Below are 13,894 nucleotides of genomic sequence, written 5' to 3'. Positions count from 1 at the left end.
CAGTACTGGTCGCGTAAAAACAGAATTAAACAAATTGCACGGACTCTAACAGAAATGACAATAGTTTAGCTTAGAATATGATAAATAGCTTAATATGAGGATGTATAAATGCAGTAGGATGCAATTACAAAAAGTAAAAAGGACAATATAAATCTCCAGCTTAATTTTCTGCAGTAGTCGCCACCTATGTATTGATAGAGGTACTATAGGGTGAAAAATGGCAAGCGGTACATAGCACGAGGTGTTGTTTCTGGTGGTTCCTTACTATACAGCGTGTGGCTTTGCCATCACTGGCTCTTACATGTGCCTGGGAAACGGCGAGGAATCTCGGTGTTTTCTGTTCTCTTTTTTATCTAAGACTTCTTTCGCTCGGGAATAATGGTTGTGGCACATCATGCGCCACCGATGAGGCAGGGCATCACGCATGGATTTCTCACGAGTGGCAACATGAGTACACGAAGCCTTAAAGATAGCATGGGGCAGTCGACCAACGCACTCCACGCGTTGGTCGACTCCGCCCACCGTACGGGGAGAATTCAAAAAATAAAGGCTGGAGCCGGACGTTGGATCGATTTAATTGGGGAAATCGGCCGCACAGGGAAATAAGTCGACATTTCTAAGAATGCTCGAAACGTGTGGATCCAGTTTCCACTGCAAAAAGACGAGTTCAGATTCCTCTTCAGTGCACCTTTAACGGTGCAGCCATTTAGACACAACGGAGGGCTTTACGCGACACATATGTGTTGGCGCAGTGTAATTTTATGTACCGTTGTATCACTCCGTAACTTACGCAATAATAAAGGCGTCAGCAAGCTCAGTTAGTAAAGTTTCATGACCAAGCCGACTGCATTTCTTGTGTGAAGTTTTATTATATGATATTGCCACCTATCATTGTAGTGTCCGTTGTTCGCGCTCAAGGCCGAAGGAAAAGGGTGTTATCATTTTTCTTTGTGACGCGAGAAGCGACTGGACTAATCTCGATTGATCACAGCCATGCCGAGCTGCATCTACGTTTTTCCAGATTACTCTAGATGATCTGGACCTGTTATCTCGAAGTTTCCTTGCCGGCTTTAAATTGAGCGATGCCGCGAGCGGCGGGCATTCATAGTACGACGACTGACGAGCACGTTTGTTGCTTACGCCGCTGCCGAGTGATTCAGTTCTTTTGCGGGCGCAAGTCAGCCCAAATAAAGAGCTTCGTTTACAAGACTTCTTGGTATCTTCCTGACCGCTGGACTGCCGTCACTACAACGTGACAATATACTAGAACAGTAGCTTCAATGGCGATCTCCCAAGTGCAAAAATATGGATTGGAAAGGGATGTATGGTTCTGGCACTGGCTGAAGGAAAAACTATGTTTTGCAAAAACGACCAGGAAACACATTTGAATTCCTATACAAGTGCGCTGATTGAACAGGAGCCTGCTGAAAGTGTCAACAGAAAAAGCCTAATTTTTTGTCCTGGGTCAAATGGGCGCAGTGTATAGCGAGCGCTTCAGGAGCTTTCTATACAAAAAATAAAAATAAAAATTAACCCCCGTCATCTGAATTAGTATGAAGTTACAAAAAGTTCCGATAAATGTTATGAGCCCCATCATGATCTGCCCAACTGCGTGAGCTGGAGGACAAAGACGCCTTCCACTGAGTCGATTTTAAATGTTAAACCTCACAAGCTAAACGTAGTTAAACACAACCAGCTCCAAACGTGGTTATCTTTTGCCGTGAGCTTATAAATTTAGTCTATGGAGCTAACACTTTGCTGCGTATGCCATGGACTTTACGCTGTTAAACTCTCTGGCAATAGGTTATCATTGGTAAGCCATACATGTCTTGCTCTAGTCCATTTTCTCTAGTAGCTTTCATCTAGAAAGTCCTTAAAAACCTTTGCTTGTGGCCTTATCTATTCTTCTCCCTACCTGTCTCTTATAAAGCTTTACTTGTCATGTTACTTGGCTTTGCCTGCTGCCGTTTCTTTAATGCCGTTTCAAACATTTTCGGAAGCCTGCAAGCAACTGCACACTACTTGAGCACCGGCAAGGTTTTACCATATTGATTCCTCTTCATAGAGCTGAGTACAGTAGTATTCCTAATCAGGAAGTACCTGTTAAACGCGGTTCACGGGATTATTATTCCCGTCTATATTATTTCCACGTAACTGTCAAAATATCTACGTAACTGTCAAAATATCCGCTCATTGCTTGCTGTAGATGTGTTATTCGGCGGCCAGTTCAAAGAATTCCAAACCAGTGCTAGCCCGAACATAAAGAGACATGCCATACGGGAGGCGACTTACATTTCTAATGCCTCGCTTGCTGTAGCTAGCTGGTTTCTTCTTTCTCACTGTTCAACAATACATATACATTCTATATGTAATAATGTGAACATAAACATTCATAACAACCGTGTCTGCTCTTTATTTTGAGAGAAAGGTCCATCATAAAGGATTAAAAATTCCATCTGGTGCATTACGGCACGGTTTGGGTTGCATTAACGTTAATAGTACGGGGTAGGAGCGGGAGAGCACATCGCGAGTGGTGTGCGCCGTGAGGAAGCACTTGAACTGTTTGAACGACGACTCATGCAGCCACTGGACACGTTTGCTGTCGAATAGCGGAGTCAAGCAAGCACTGCTTCTGGGTGATATGGAAGTGGAAAGAGCCAGAAAAATTAGTAGGGAGCAGTGTGGATACTAGCATTGGTTCGCATGCGAAGGCCGCGTTGCCACGAATGACTGCGGCCACCGCAAGCCACATAGCTTCTAAGGCAAGCTTGTTATCAAGTCTTGCCTTATGTTTCTATCCCGCCATCTTGAGCTATTCGATCTTAACGGACACTCACAATCAAGAACAGCCAAGGCCGGATCCACTTACAGACCTTTTGGCAGACCACGCTAAGAAAGCGAAGGATATAGCGGCGTAAAACAGCCGTGGCGTATCATATCACGAAGAGACAAGCTTGAAAGGGCATGGTATATAGTATTTCACTCTGTTTGCAGGAATTGTCATCCATTCGAAACTCTATCCCAACTGCTGGAAATACGTATTTCTGTTGTTTGGATTATGTGCAATACTGTCTGCTTTGACAGCAGCGACGTCAGCGGCAAGGCGCTTATATGCAAGCTGACAAGGGTGAGTCCATTCCAGAACACACTTTCCATCTGCCTGTTTGAGACATCCCGTTGTGTGGCATATGAGGTAAGCTTGCCTTTCCAAGCCTTCCCGTGGTTCTCCTCAATCGCTGTGGGTTAGCTGAAGGCAAAACCATAATATTAGGCTGCTGACATAGTATTAAAGGCGTCCTCCGAGCGAAAAACAGAGGCTTAAAACGTCCGCGATCACGTAGAGTGTTTAAAGAGTGCTCGGGTCTAGACGCGCCGGACTTGTAAAGACTACCTGCGACTAACAGGGGCCGTTATGTAAAGCTTGCCATCCCGTTTAATGCTTTAGAACTAGACATGATAGCAGGTGTACGAGCGGTGGGCGTATGCTGTAACAACGATTTCCACCAGCTGACGTTGTATTGCGGTTGCTTCTTCCGCGAGAGCTAAGAGAGGCACTTTCTCCATAGTGCCTGAAGTCGCAGTTGCCGAAGGCCACGCCCGAAATCTACTCTTTCCATAAGTTGTTCAGTATTGCCTATTAGGCGACGAGGGAGTTAGGAGTAGAATATGCAGTGTTTAGAGGTCGCTGTAAAAATTGTATCATCAATGACCATGGGATGGAGAGCGAGATATAATAATAGCTCTCGTGCAATGTCAGCCGGAGATATCCCGAAAGTCTGCCAGTATTTCCAACCCCATTGATTTACTTTTGCTTTATTACCAGTCCGCCAATATTTATCTCAAATAAATAACGGCTTGTTTTGGCCCTAGTTCTGATATTGCGCTTTTTTTTCAGGCTTCTTTGACAAGGAGGTGGGCACTATTTCGCAAAATGACAGGTCCGGCGGCCATTCTTTTTGCGCTTGCTGTGCTGCGTATTAGCAACGCCGATGAACATCCATTCAGCCTCTCAGAAGGTAAGCGACTTTTCTTTGAGGGCAGGTTCTTAATTAAGTTTAATTTTTTGAAGTCAGTGGTTTATTTATTTACAGGTAGTTTGCGAGCAGAAGCATGCTGGCTGATAAAGTAATTGTAAAGTAATACAGCAAAAAATATGAAAATAATCAGATATCATCAGACGGATAACAAGTGTACATATTATGTAGAATAATACTTACTAGTGTGTTATACATAAATATTTGCACGACATATAGCAAAATGAACTATCTATTACAAAATAGTGAGTGAATTGCAAAGCGGTATGAAAGAGTGCATACAATGGGGAAAGCAATAATGGATGAATAGTGTATAGGCACCGATATATATTCATGTTTTATTAGAGAATATTGCGGCTATTTACCGTGCTAAATGCAGCTTACGGTAGAATTAATTATTAACGTTTACTAATAGTAGCAATACAAGAGACAACGCGCTTCCATAGGTTCGCCTGCGGTAGTGATGACGTAGATACTCTAAAAGAAGGCCTTTATTAGGGATGTCATCAATAAGAACACCCTGAATTGAAACAAGGGGAGATTGTGAAGAACCAGTAAAATGCCATTTTAACTTGGTGCGCGGGCATGCTAACTGGCATCGCTGAAACTGTTCACAATTAAAATCGAGAAAGGTAGTTATTTCAGACATGTTCAAACTCCACAATGCCTGCAAACAACGAGACGAATAGCGGGAGCGGGAGGTGATAAAAAGTACTGTACGGGTCTCAAACTCAAATACTGAATAAATAAAGCCGATTGTTCCAGAAACAGGGAACGCGCCCCGCAACCACAAGATAATTTGAAAACAGTTGCCTCTGCCTAAATTTTCTTTTTTTTTTTTTTTCAGCCTCCGTTCGCAGCAGGCAGTAATTCAGACGCTGCTACATTGGCCTTATGTCGCAGCGCAGATGAAACTTTCCGATCGAGGGGAGAGCATGTATAATGTAGGTAAACAGAAATTAAAAACTCTTAGGTTTCTGAAAAAAGAAGCACAATGCTCTCCTGGTTTCCAGAGTTTAAACTGGTGGCCTAGTAATATCTGAGGCAGTAAGTAAGGCGTCACCAAACACCGGGCTCCCTTGATTTAGTGTGCTTGTTGGAGGAGGCGCGCACACTACAGTGGCGCTTGATGATTTCCTTGCAAGGAGACTGCTTTCTTTAAGAACCTTCGGCAGCACGAACGGCGTCGTCGCCTTTTTGCAGCGGCCATTCTGTACACAGAATTGCCTCACACCATTTGCTTCAGTACCGCCCGTTCGGTCTTTCCAGAAATAGTCCTCAAGGACACGGCAGTTGGCGCACTTCAAGGCAGTCGGGCGACAAATGTCGCTGTGGGGCTCACAGCATCTCTGTCACAGGATAGAGTTGTTGCAGCCGCCAGTCACGGGTCCGATCCGCATGCACTTCCTGCACTGCAGCGGCTTAGCGGCGAAAGGTCGAACTGTGCGTCGAAAGTGCCCAACCTTCACGTGTTATGATACACAATTACCCTTGAAGCTCAGGTTGATGCATTCTAACCTTCCCAGGCGCTGAACTTGCAAAACTGAAGTGTTATTGCTCACCGGGTGGCGTACCGTGACATTGCAGAGTTTGGTGATGTCGAACAAACTTTCTAGTGCGCTACGCTTGCATCAATCGTAATGACGTCTTTTAAGGCGTTTAATTTGACGTCTTAGATGGTTCCTGGTACAAACATAACGGTGTTTGCAGGGGCAGTTCGCGCCTTGATGACCATTTAAGGGCTTGATGAGGACGACTCGGTTTCTCTGCGCAGTATGCGCTTTGCCTGCTCGCTATCGACCGATACGAACGCTTAGTCGGATGAGGAGTAGTCACTTGGCGCGTAGTACACCTCAGTAGCCTGGCTGCTTGAGTCTCTCATGTGACAGAGGCGCTTTATCGGGGCGGCCGCTGCAGACCCACTGTGATTTAAATGAGGCTCAGGAGCGTCCACTTCCATCGCTGTGACAAAAAAAGGAGCGACGCCTCCCCAATTATGGCACAAATGGCCGAAAACGCTGAAATCCTTGTTTGATTCCTGAATCTTGTTCACTTCAGCTACTAAAGCAGCTGTCCATCGCCATTTAGAGCTGCTGAGCAGTTACAATATGGGGATTGAATCTCCGGCTCCGAGGGCTGTCCAGCTGGCTTGACGTCATTTGCAGGGTTCATGTATTAATTTATTGGGCACCTGTGTCGTCATTTAGGCATTATAGCATGGGGTGCTGTTACGAGGACCGAGGAAGAAAATATATACAAATCCTTGCGGACGTCTGTTAGTGTTGCACGCTTGATATTCGAACCAATTATAAGTACTGTTCTACAAATGACCTTCCATATGAATGTAATGTAGAGAAATGAGGGGTTCAATTTGAGCTACAACACTTCAATGAAGCCAGTTGTCCTGGAAACGAAGAAAAGCATTCAGGAAGTTAGTTTGAAAAATTTTGTTGTGCTGATCATTATAAAGTTAATAATGTAATGATTTTATGGACGACATATCTTTAGTACCAAATGGAAGAAAAAACACCCACTGCCCCCAGCGGGATCTTATCTGACTACCTCAGTATGTCACTCACAACATGCAGTGTAATTAAGCATTGCTAAAGCTCCGAGGGCCCGCACGAAAACTTGAAAACCTCTTCACTGCGTGTGCAGGACTCTGCCCAGGCGCCCCAGAAGCTAACTGGAGCGAGAACATAAAGGCATACCTGAGAAGAATACCCGGCAACGTCACCCTTCCGGACGTCGTCATGGACCCCAGGTCGGGAGGCCTGGAGATCGAGCCGACCCATCTCTACGGCTTTGACACCTTGTGGACCTTCAAACCGTACAACGCGTATTGCGTGGTGGGAAAGGACAGCCTCATTGAGGTCACCGCTTTCGCACACGAGCCCCTGGTCGCCGAATTGAACTGGAAGACGTGCGGCGGTGGCTCCGGAAGACTAGGGATAAAGGTAAGAATGCGCATTTGTGTCGATATATGTAAAGCGCACGATTTTTTATGTAATTTGCACTGTCACCAGGGCTTCTTGAAAGCAAAGATATGTTATCATCATGACAAGCATCACCAGTATCATTATTATCCTAATAAAAATGTCGGCAAAGGCCTTTTCCACTGTAATGCGCCTACCCTACCAATGTAAAGTTCATATTATTATGTATCCGCGTGCACCTCTAACCCCCTTATGCTGCTTTTTTCTTCTGAAATCTAGTCAATAACTGTAAGGCGTCATCGTAACTTCTCTCCGAAATAATGACCTACGTTTGTCAGTTTTATCTGCTAGGATTTGTGATGGGATGCAGGTAGGACTTTCTTATAACCGAACATTTTTTGTTCATTCATCTCGTTCATTTAATGTTCGATCTTTGCGAATGATTGATAGCGCCCTTTTCATGTGAAATCCATAAAAGCCAGATTTTCTGCCCACGTTTACTACCGGTCTTTATTTGTGTAAATTTCATGGAGATGCATGCAGAAGGGCGGGAAGTATTTAAAATAATACATTTCCTATACTTAATTGGCGTTCAGTATAAGGATAGAAGAGGAAGAAGCCGGGCCACTGACTTGCGGATTACGAGAACAGTCCTGAACTTGTATGACGGGCTGGCACGTGTGGACGCCGGCTTTCCAGGGAATATATTTTAGATTACTTACGAAATCACGATCAATTGTTTTCACTGCGATCGAAAACGGACGTCAATGTTCCTTTAAGGGACGTAAAATGCAATAGTTTTTGATAATCACTCATTAGGTCTGTGTACTGCAGAGCTCCGCCTCTTTCAGCTTCCATTAGTTCACACCAGAGCGGTGTTAATTCAGGTATACCAATTAGTTCAGTATAGCGCATAAGGAAAGATACATGTCTCTAAAGGATGAAGAACTTTGAAAGAAAGTTGAAGAGATAGGAGCTGCTAGTTTTTCTCTTCAAAAAGAACATAATCCTGCAGTTGTTCATGGCTGTTCTGGAATTTCTCTGCCAGCATTATACCACTGCATGGAGCAGTCTTGCTCAGCGATTGCTGAGTTCGCCTCTCGCAGGCGGCGTGCAGACTTGGCTACAGTTCAGGGCTGCTTCCCGCGGCTCTATTCGAGGTAGTCGATTAAAATAACAGCTGAGACCTCATCTTTTCCGACCCCCTAAACCTGTTAATGTACGCAGCTTTATTTGTTTCGCTGGGGGTTTTTATATGTACGTGCCTTTAGCGAAATTACGCGAAAGCTGAATTAGTGGTTTCCACCATGTTTCAAATCTCGAAAAGGGATTGATTTGTATTAATTTCCAGTTTTTTTTTCAAGCAGGAACCATTCGCACTAACTTTCTTGTTGCTTATTTGGTGACATGCTTGCCTATACATTGTCCTGATTAGTCTTCATTAATATTATCTCTAATTCGCAGATTTCAGATGAAGGGGGTTGAATGCCTTCGAATAGAGGTTAATTTCTTTAAGGACTTGGCTACATGGAGCGCATAGTTTTTTTTCTGTTACACAGAGAGTTATCACTAATTACAGCTATAAGCCTGAAGTAACACAGGCGCTCTTCTCGTCAACTTAGTCTAATAATTCTCGCAATATGACAGCCTCGCAGTTTGGATAATATCCTGAGAGTTTGGAAAAAAAATGAATCGAACGTTTAGATTTACGTTGTGCTTTTTTACAGTAGTGATGTATTATTGCCTGTGTAGTTCTCCACAATAAGAGGCCATCAGAGGAGTCAGTACTTTGGGACGCCGCGCACGATAATGTTCCAGGGAGGTAGGAAGTTACCAGGCTGATGGCGCAGATAAAGCGAAGTGGGGGTGGTACCAGTTTTTTACGAGCCAAGGATATCGCGTGTTTCATTTAGTTCGCCGCACTTTACCGATCACGTAACTTCACATTTAAAGCTATTCGCAGACAACGGCCTTGTTTTGTGAACCCTTAACACCATAAGCTTTCGTATTTTCAAAAATTAATCTGTTGGGTGCGAAAGATGGTGGGTTGACGATAATATGTGCACATCGCTAACCGGTCATGCAAGGTAAAAAGAAAATAACCTGGTAATGCCGTGAAAAGAGTTTACTTCAGGGTAGTGCATGGTTGACCTCGCTCATCTCTTTCACTTCTTACACGTTCTGTCTTGGGCAATGCTAGGTATTGAACAGAGGTCTCAGTTTGCACAAAGAATCCGAACTTACTCGTTTAGTATTCAGCGTGAAAGGAATTAATAATATTTTTGATGCGGGAGAAAGGTAGATAGAAGGCAAAACAAAGCATTTAAAAAGTATTTTGATTGGCGTGGCTAGAAAAAGGATTGGCGTGGCTAGAAAGGTAGTTGGCCCACATGCATTGTAGGTCATGGGACCTGGTAACATCATCACAATCTGCCAATTGGACAGTCAGCAAACTGCCCAGCGGAGTCGGTGGCAGTTGAATTGATCATGGGTCGCGAGAAGGTGGGCGGGAAGAGCAACCTGGGTTTTACAAGCCCCACCATTGGGCGTGTTTGAAGCAGCCACCTGCCGAGGAAGTAGTGCATCGCTTAATTACTGCACCATGGCACCAGGAGTTAACTCGTGGTGTAAAACTCCTGGGTACTGGCCACGATATTAATGTAAGTAGAGAATGGCAATGTCCGCATATCCGGGCTAAGAGGAAGAGCCCAGGCGTACCTGCGTACTTGAAGGAGTACTTGCGCGGGAGAAACCTGCTACAGTTGCGCTGTGTTCTTAGGATAGGGTTAAGCGTTTTGACATGATGATAGCGAATGAAAGAACAGTGTCCATGTCGGCGAAGTGATACTACGCAAAGGGATCATTTGAGCGCTGAAGACACCTAATAACGCTATCGTGTCATACTGCTAAACTTCTGTGTCCCTTCAAATGTTTCTTGCTCATGTTTGGGGAGTGATTCCGGACTAGAAACATTTTAGCTACCAGCCGAGGTTCATCACCTTATTACTGGATATTTATGCATCTTACTCGTATGTTTCGTACTGGGTTGTACCCGTCTTTCAGGGGTAACTAATGCCCGGCAGCTAAAAACGTCCGTACATAATGCTAACAGTGTGTATAAAGCGGTAGCCTTGTTAACCTATACTATTTAAAAACTGTAAAGCCTGCGTTAATGCGTTCGCGTTTTGTCTGTCCTTTGTCACAAGGCAACGGCCAAGCAGCTGCGCCTTATCTTCATTGTCCTGCCGACCATTGAGGAACCAACCAACCTGGCTCTCTTCAGGGTCCACGCTGACGTCCTCGAAGACGTCGACCTCTACTTGACCGGAGCACCCAAACCTATTACGAAGATCGTGGACTACGTTAGCTTCCTGATGAAGTATCACGTGGAAATGTTATGGAGAATGATTTTCCGCCTGGACGGCCGATTCCTCGTTTCAAGTCACCCACCGGAGTAGCACTGAACGATCTTTACAACTCCATTTTTTTTATACTTGCGCTTTAAAGTAACTGTAGGGACTAATAAAATGTTGTTTTTTATATATCAATCCATTTATAAGAAGGCACGACGTGAAGTTTCCGAAAACTGTAACAAGTCCTAAGGAATACAACCCGCTTTTTCAAAAGATGTGCGGCCCTTTGTGGAGTGGGCGGAAATAGGATGAAAATCAACGCATGTGGGTTACGAGGCGTGATCCGGTTGCGAACGCCAACTGGCCTGCGAAGTGGCAGGTGCGTGCTCGACAGCTAGCGTCACCTGCCGCCTGATTATGCCAATAACATTCTCGTTCTTTCATGCCATCAACTTTTGTTTGCATCCGAAGTCTTTTACAACTACAAAATTATTGTTACAACAGCGCGGCGCGCCTCGTTTCTCTATAAAAATGGGCAGCCTTCATCACCAATAATGCGTTATCAGTTCACACTTTGTTCGTTGTGTCATTTGTTTCTTGGTCGTCACTAAAGTGTTCAGCATAGTGCATCTATGAAGGATGCGATAGTGCGCTAGGCTTCGCGGCTCTACCATGGAGCTGTCCCGAATCCCGGATAACGGATTCTCTGAAATCAACCAGCTGTGAATCAAACGCATTGAATGCAATGAACAACCCGGCTATCTCACTTCCGGAGCCGTGAAATATTTATTTTCGCGTTTCGTAGGGTTATAGCATTTGTTCTGGTGTCTCCTTGTGGCCTTTACTCAGAGATTGTGAAGCTATCTCTTATGTGTCAGATCTGTCTAGTCAAGCATTAAGGGCTAAATGATCCTAGGTGCCGAAATATATCCTTGGTATGGATATAAGAAACAGTGTAGGTTAGAGAATATGCTATATTTTGTTACTTAGCGTCACGTAAATGTTATTTAGCGTCACTTTCTTAGGCACAATACAGAACTTAGGTCCCACTTCTAGTACATGGCACACATCATGGCGAAAGTGGAGTAAGGCTCTGCCCCCCCAAAAAATTCGGGCAGTTTTGCTGCGGGCCTGGCTTGGTGGACCTATGACTGCACCAAACAATGACTTCCAATTCGAATCTGCGCTGCCTTAAAATACGCTTTGCCGTAGCGTTCGCACATGCAAGCAACCTGCATGGTGTCGTTACTTGCTGCTATCTGAGTGTGCACGCAGTTAAAAGAACGGTGTCTGCACTGCAAATTCACGAAGTGAAAGGAGCCCTTACGTGAATAACGAAGAGAGCGACGTCATTAGACAACGCCATAAGGAAAAACTCCGCCTTCTAAGCGCTACTTAGCGAGGGAGCAAGACAACTACGAAGGTAGTGCAGGAAACCGTCTACCTAATATCTTCATCTGATCCGTGATTAGAAAGCCATCGCTTTCAATGATTTCAAATCAAGCACATACGCGAACGGCATCGAGAATTGGACGTTTGAAGTGAATTTTTAGGGTTTATGGATATATGGAGATTTAACGTCCCAAAGCGACTAAGGCTATGAGGGACGCTGTACGTGAAGAGTTCCGCTAATTTCGGCCACCTGGGTTTCTTTAACGTGCACTGGCATCGCACAGTACACGGGACTAGAATTTCGCCTCCATGGACATTCGACCACCGGGCGAATTTTCAAGTGGAAAGTTGTTGCCGTCAGGACAGTTATTGTCTTTCTTTTTTGTTTTCCAGATACATAGAAATCAGAAGTGCAAATCTTCTACGCTGCCTGCGCTTCCGACGAATCGGAGCGCTCTAAATATATCAGTCTAAGTTTTTATTGTCTTGGCCTGGGGTGAGCCTTATATTAGTGTAACAGGGCAATAAGAGGCCGACGGTGACCTGCCTTATCAGCGTGGCACGGAGTAAAAATGCCTTCTGACGCCAATAATAGCAGAAGCAGGCTTCCTAACCTTCCCGTGAGAATGTCGATGGCTAACTGTCCTACACATTATTCTTATCTGTTACTTTATTTCCGGATATATATGCGTCGCATACATAAAAAAATCACGCGATTGTCGGTGGGAATGGGGTTATAGTCTTACCTAGTTTTTCCAGCCAAACTCCTACCTATGCTTGCACCTTCGAGAACAGCCACTCCGTGCCAGTCTTGGTGTGCAGGCTGTTCACAGAATCACGCCCTACTTAAATCCAAACGCAAGATGATCCCACTTCCGCAAAGGACGCACTCGGGGCCGCAGCACGGAAGCTGCCGCCATCGACGTAATCGCATCTGAGATGACTGTTCCGTTCTCATGGCAAGCAGGCTAACTAGTCTAACATCTCGTAGACAGCCGCGGGGAAACCAACCAAGACAGCCTGATTGGCGCTCGCGTGGACGTCACCTTAATCTCTGGGTAATTTATTTATTTATTTACATTTCTGCAGCGCTATGGAGGCATAATTGCCGAAGGGAATACATACATACACAATCAATCGTACAGCATGTGCCAACTTTTTGTACAGGATAGGGAAGAATGGATGGCAGACGATGAAAAATAGCGTCAACAGAGCATTCAGATCTGTCAACTGGCCGGGAAAGGATAAGAAGAGGAAAAGCAGGAAAACAGCAGGTGAGCACGCGTGCCCATCACAGTTCCGACAACAGTGCTCGAAGCTTTGCCTCAGACTGGCATTCAACAATACTATGCTGCAGCTTATTCCATTCATTTATGGCGTGCGAAAAGAAAGTTAGTACGGCATTTTATTTCACGTATTTGCCAATCGTGGTCGCACCTTCTGGATGCAAAATGAGGCGGCAGCAAATAAGTTTCGGGGTTAATAGCAGTTTTCATGAAATAAATGTGGTTAAGGAATTCTAACTTTATTCGTAGACGGCGCTTTTCCAGAGACTCCCAGCTCAGCTTCTGCTTAATACTGTTGCTTCGATAACTAAAACAATATTTATTGGTGACAAACCGCGCCGCACGATTCTGAACACGTTCCAGCATATCTCAATAGGCTTCGACGCGAAAGTCCCAGACTGGGCAGGCGTACTACATAGTTGGTCTGATGTTAGAGAAGTATAAAAGTTCCTTAACCTTCTTAGGAGCCTCCCAAAATTAAAAAAAAACAATTATCATTCTTTATGCCTTTGCCGATATATATTCAGTCTGCTTTCTCCGTGTCGAGTCAGCCGAAACATAAACCCCGAAATATTGAAAACCTGTCATTTTAGATAAAAGCTGGTTGTTTAAAACAAAGTCAAACAAAACATGAGTACCCCTGCGCGCGAAAGAAATGTAGTAACATTGTGCAGCATTTATAACCATGTCCCCTTTCTCGCACCAGCGCTGAATGCGGTCCAAATTTTGCTGCAGATTATTTGTGCCACATGAGGCTTTAATCGAACGATATGGGACACAGTAATTCGCGTACAGGCGCACTTGACAGGTTACATTTTCCACGATGTCATTGACATAGATTGAAAATGGCACAGGCCCCAGTACCGATCCCTGCGGAGCACCAGTGGTGACAG

The 13,894-nt window shown here is 44.7% G+C and overlaps 1 protein-coding gene across 1 annotated transcript; it reads left to right on the top strand.

Annotated features, from left to right (window-relative positions):
• The first annotated feature begins 3,089 nt into the window (after positions 1-3,089).
• Positions 3,090-10,512, top strand: LOC149331185 (uncharacterized). The gene is made up of 4 exons (XM_089555411.1): positions 3,090-3,193; positions 3,896-4,016; positions 6,693-6,991; positions 10,177-10,512. The coding sequence occupies exons 2-4, from the start codon at positions 3,932-3,934 to the stop codon at positions 10,426-10,428; spliced, it is 636 nt and encodes a 211-aa protein (XP_089411537.1). The 5' UTR covers positions 3,090-3,193; positions 3,896-3,931; the 3' UTR covers positions 10,429-10,512.
• Positions 10,513-13,894: the final 3,382 nt, after the last annotated feature.

The sequence above is a fragment of the Amblyomma mixtum genome, chromosome 8, assembly GCF_055824585.1.
Source record: "Amblyomma mixtum isolate Tamu chromosome 8, ASM5582458v1, whole genome shotgun sequence".
Lineage (NCBI taxonomy): Eukaryota > Metazoa > Arthropoda > Arachnida > Ixodida > Ixodidae > Amblyomma > Amblyomma mixtum.
The sequence above is the reverse complement of the archived record's forward strand: the minus strand, read 5'-3'. Positions and strand labels throughout refer to the sequence as shown.

Bases quoted from the DNA above. Each gene is read 5' to 3' on its own strand.
- LOC149331185 (XM_089555411.1), top strand. From the start codon at position 3,932: ATGACAGGTCCGGCGGCCATTCTTTTTGCGCTTGCTGTGCTGCGTATT. The intron at 4,017-6,692 runs GTAAGCGACTTT...CTGCGTGTGCAG, and splicing joins TCCATTCAGCCTCTCAGAAG to GACTCTGCCCAGGCGCCCCA. The intron at 6,992-10,176 runs GTAAGAATGCGC...CTTTGTCACAAG, and splicing joins CCGGAAGACTAGGGATAAAG to GCAACGGCCAAGCAGCTGCG.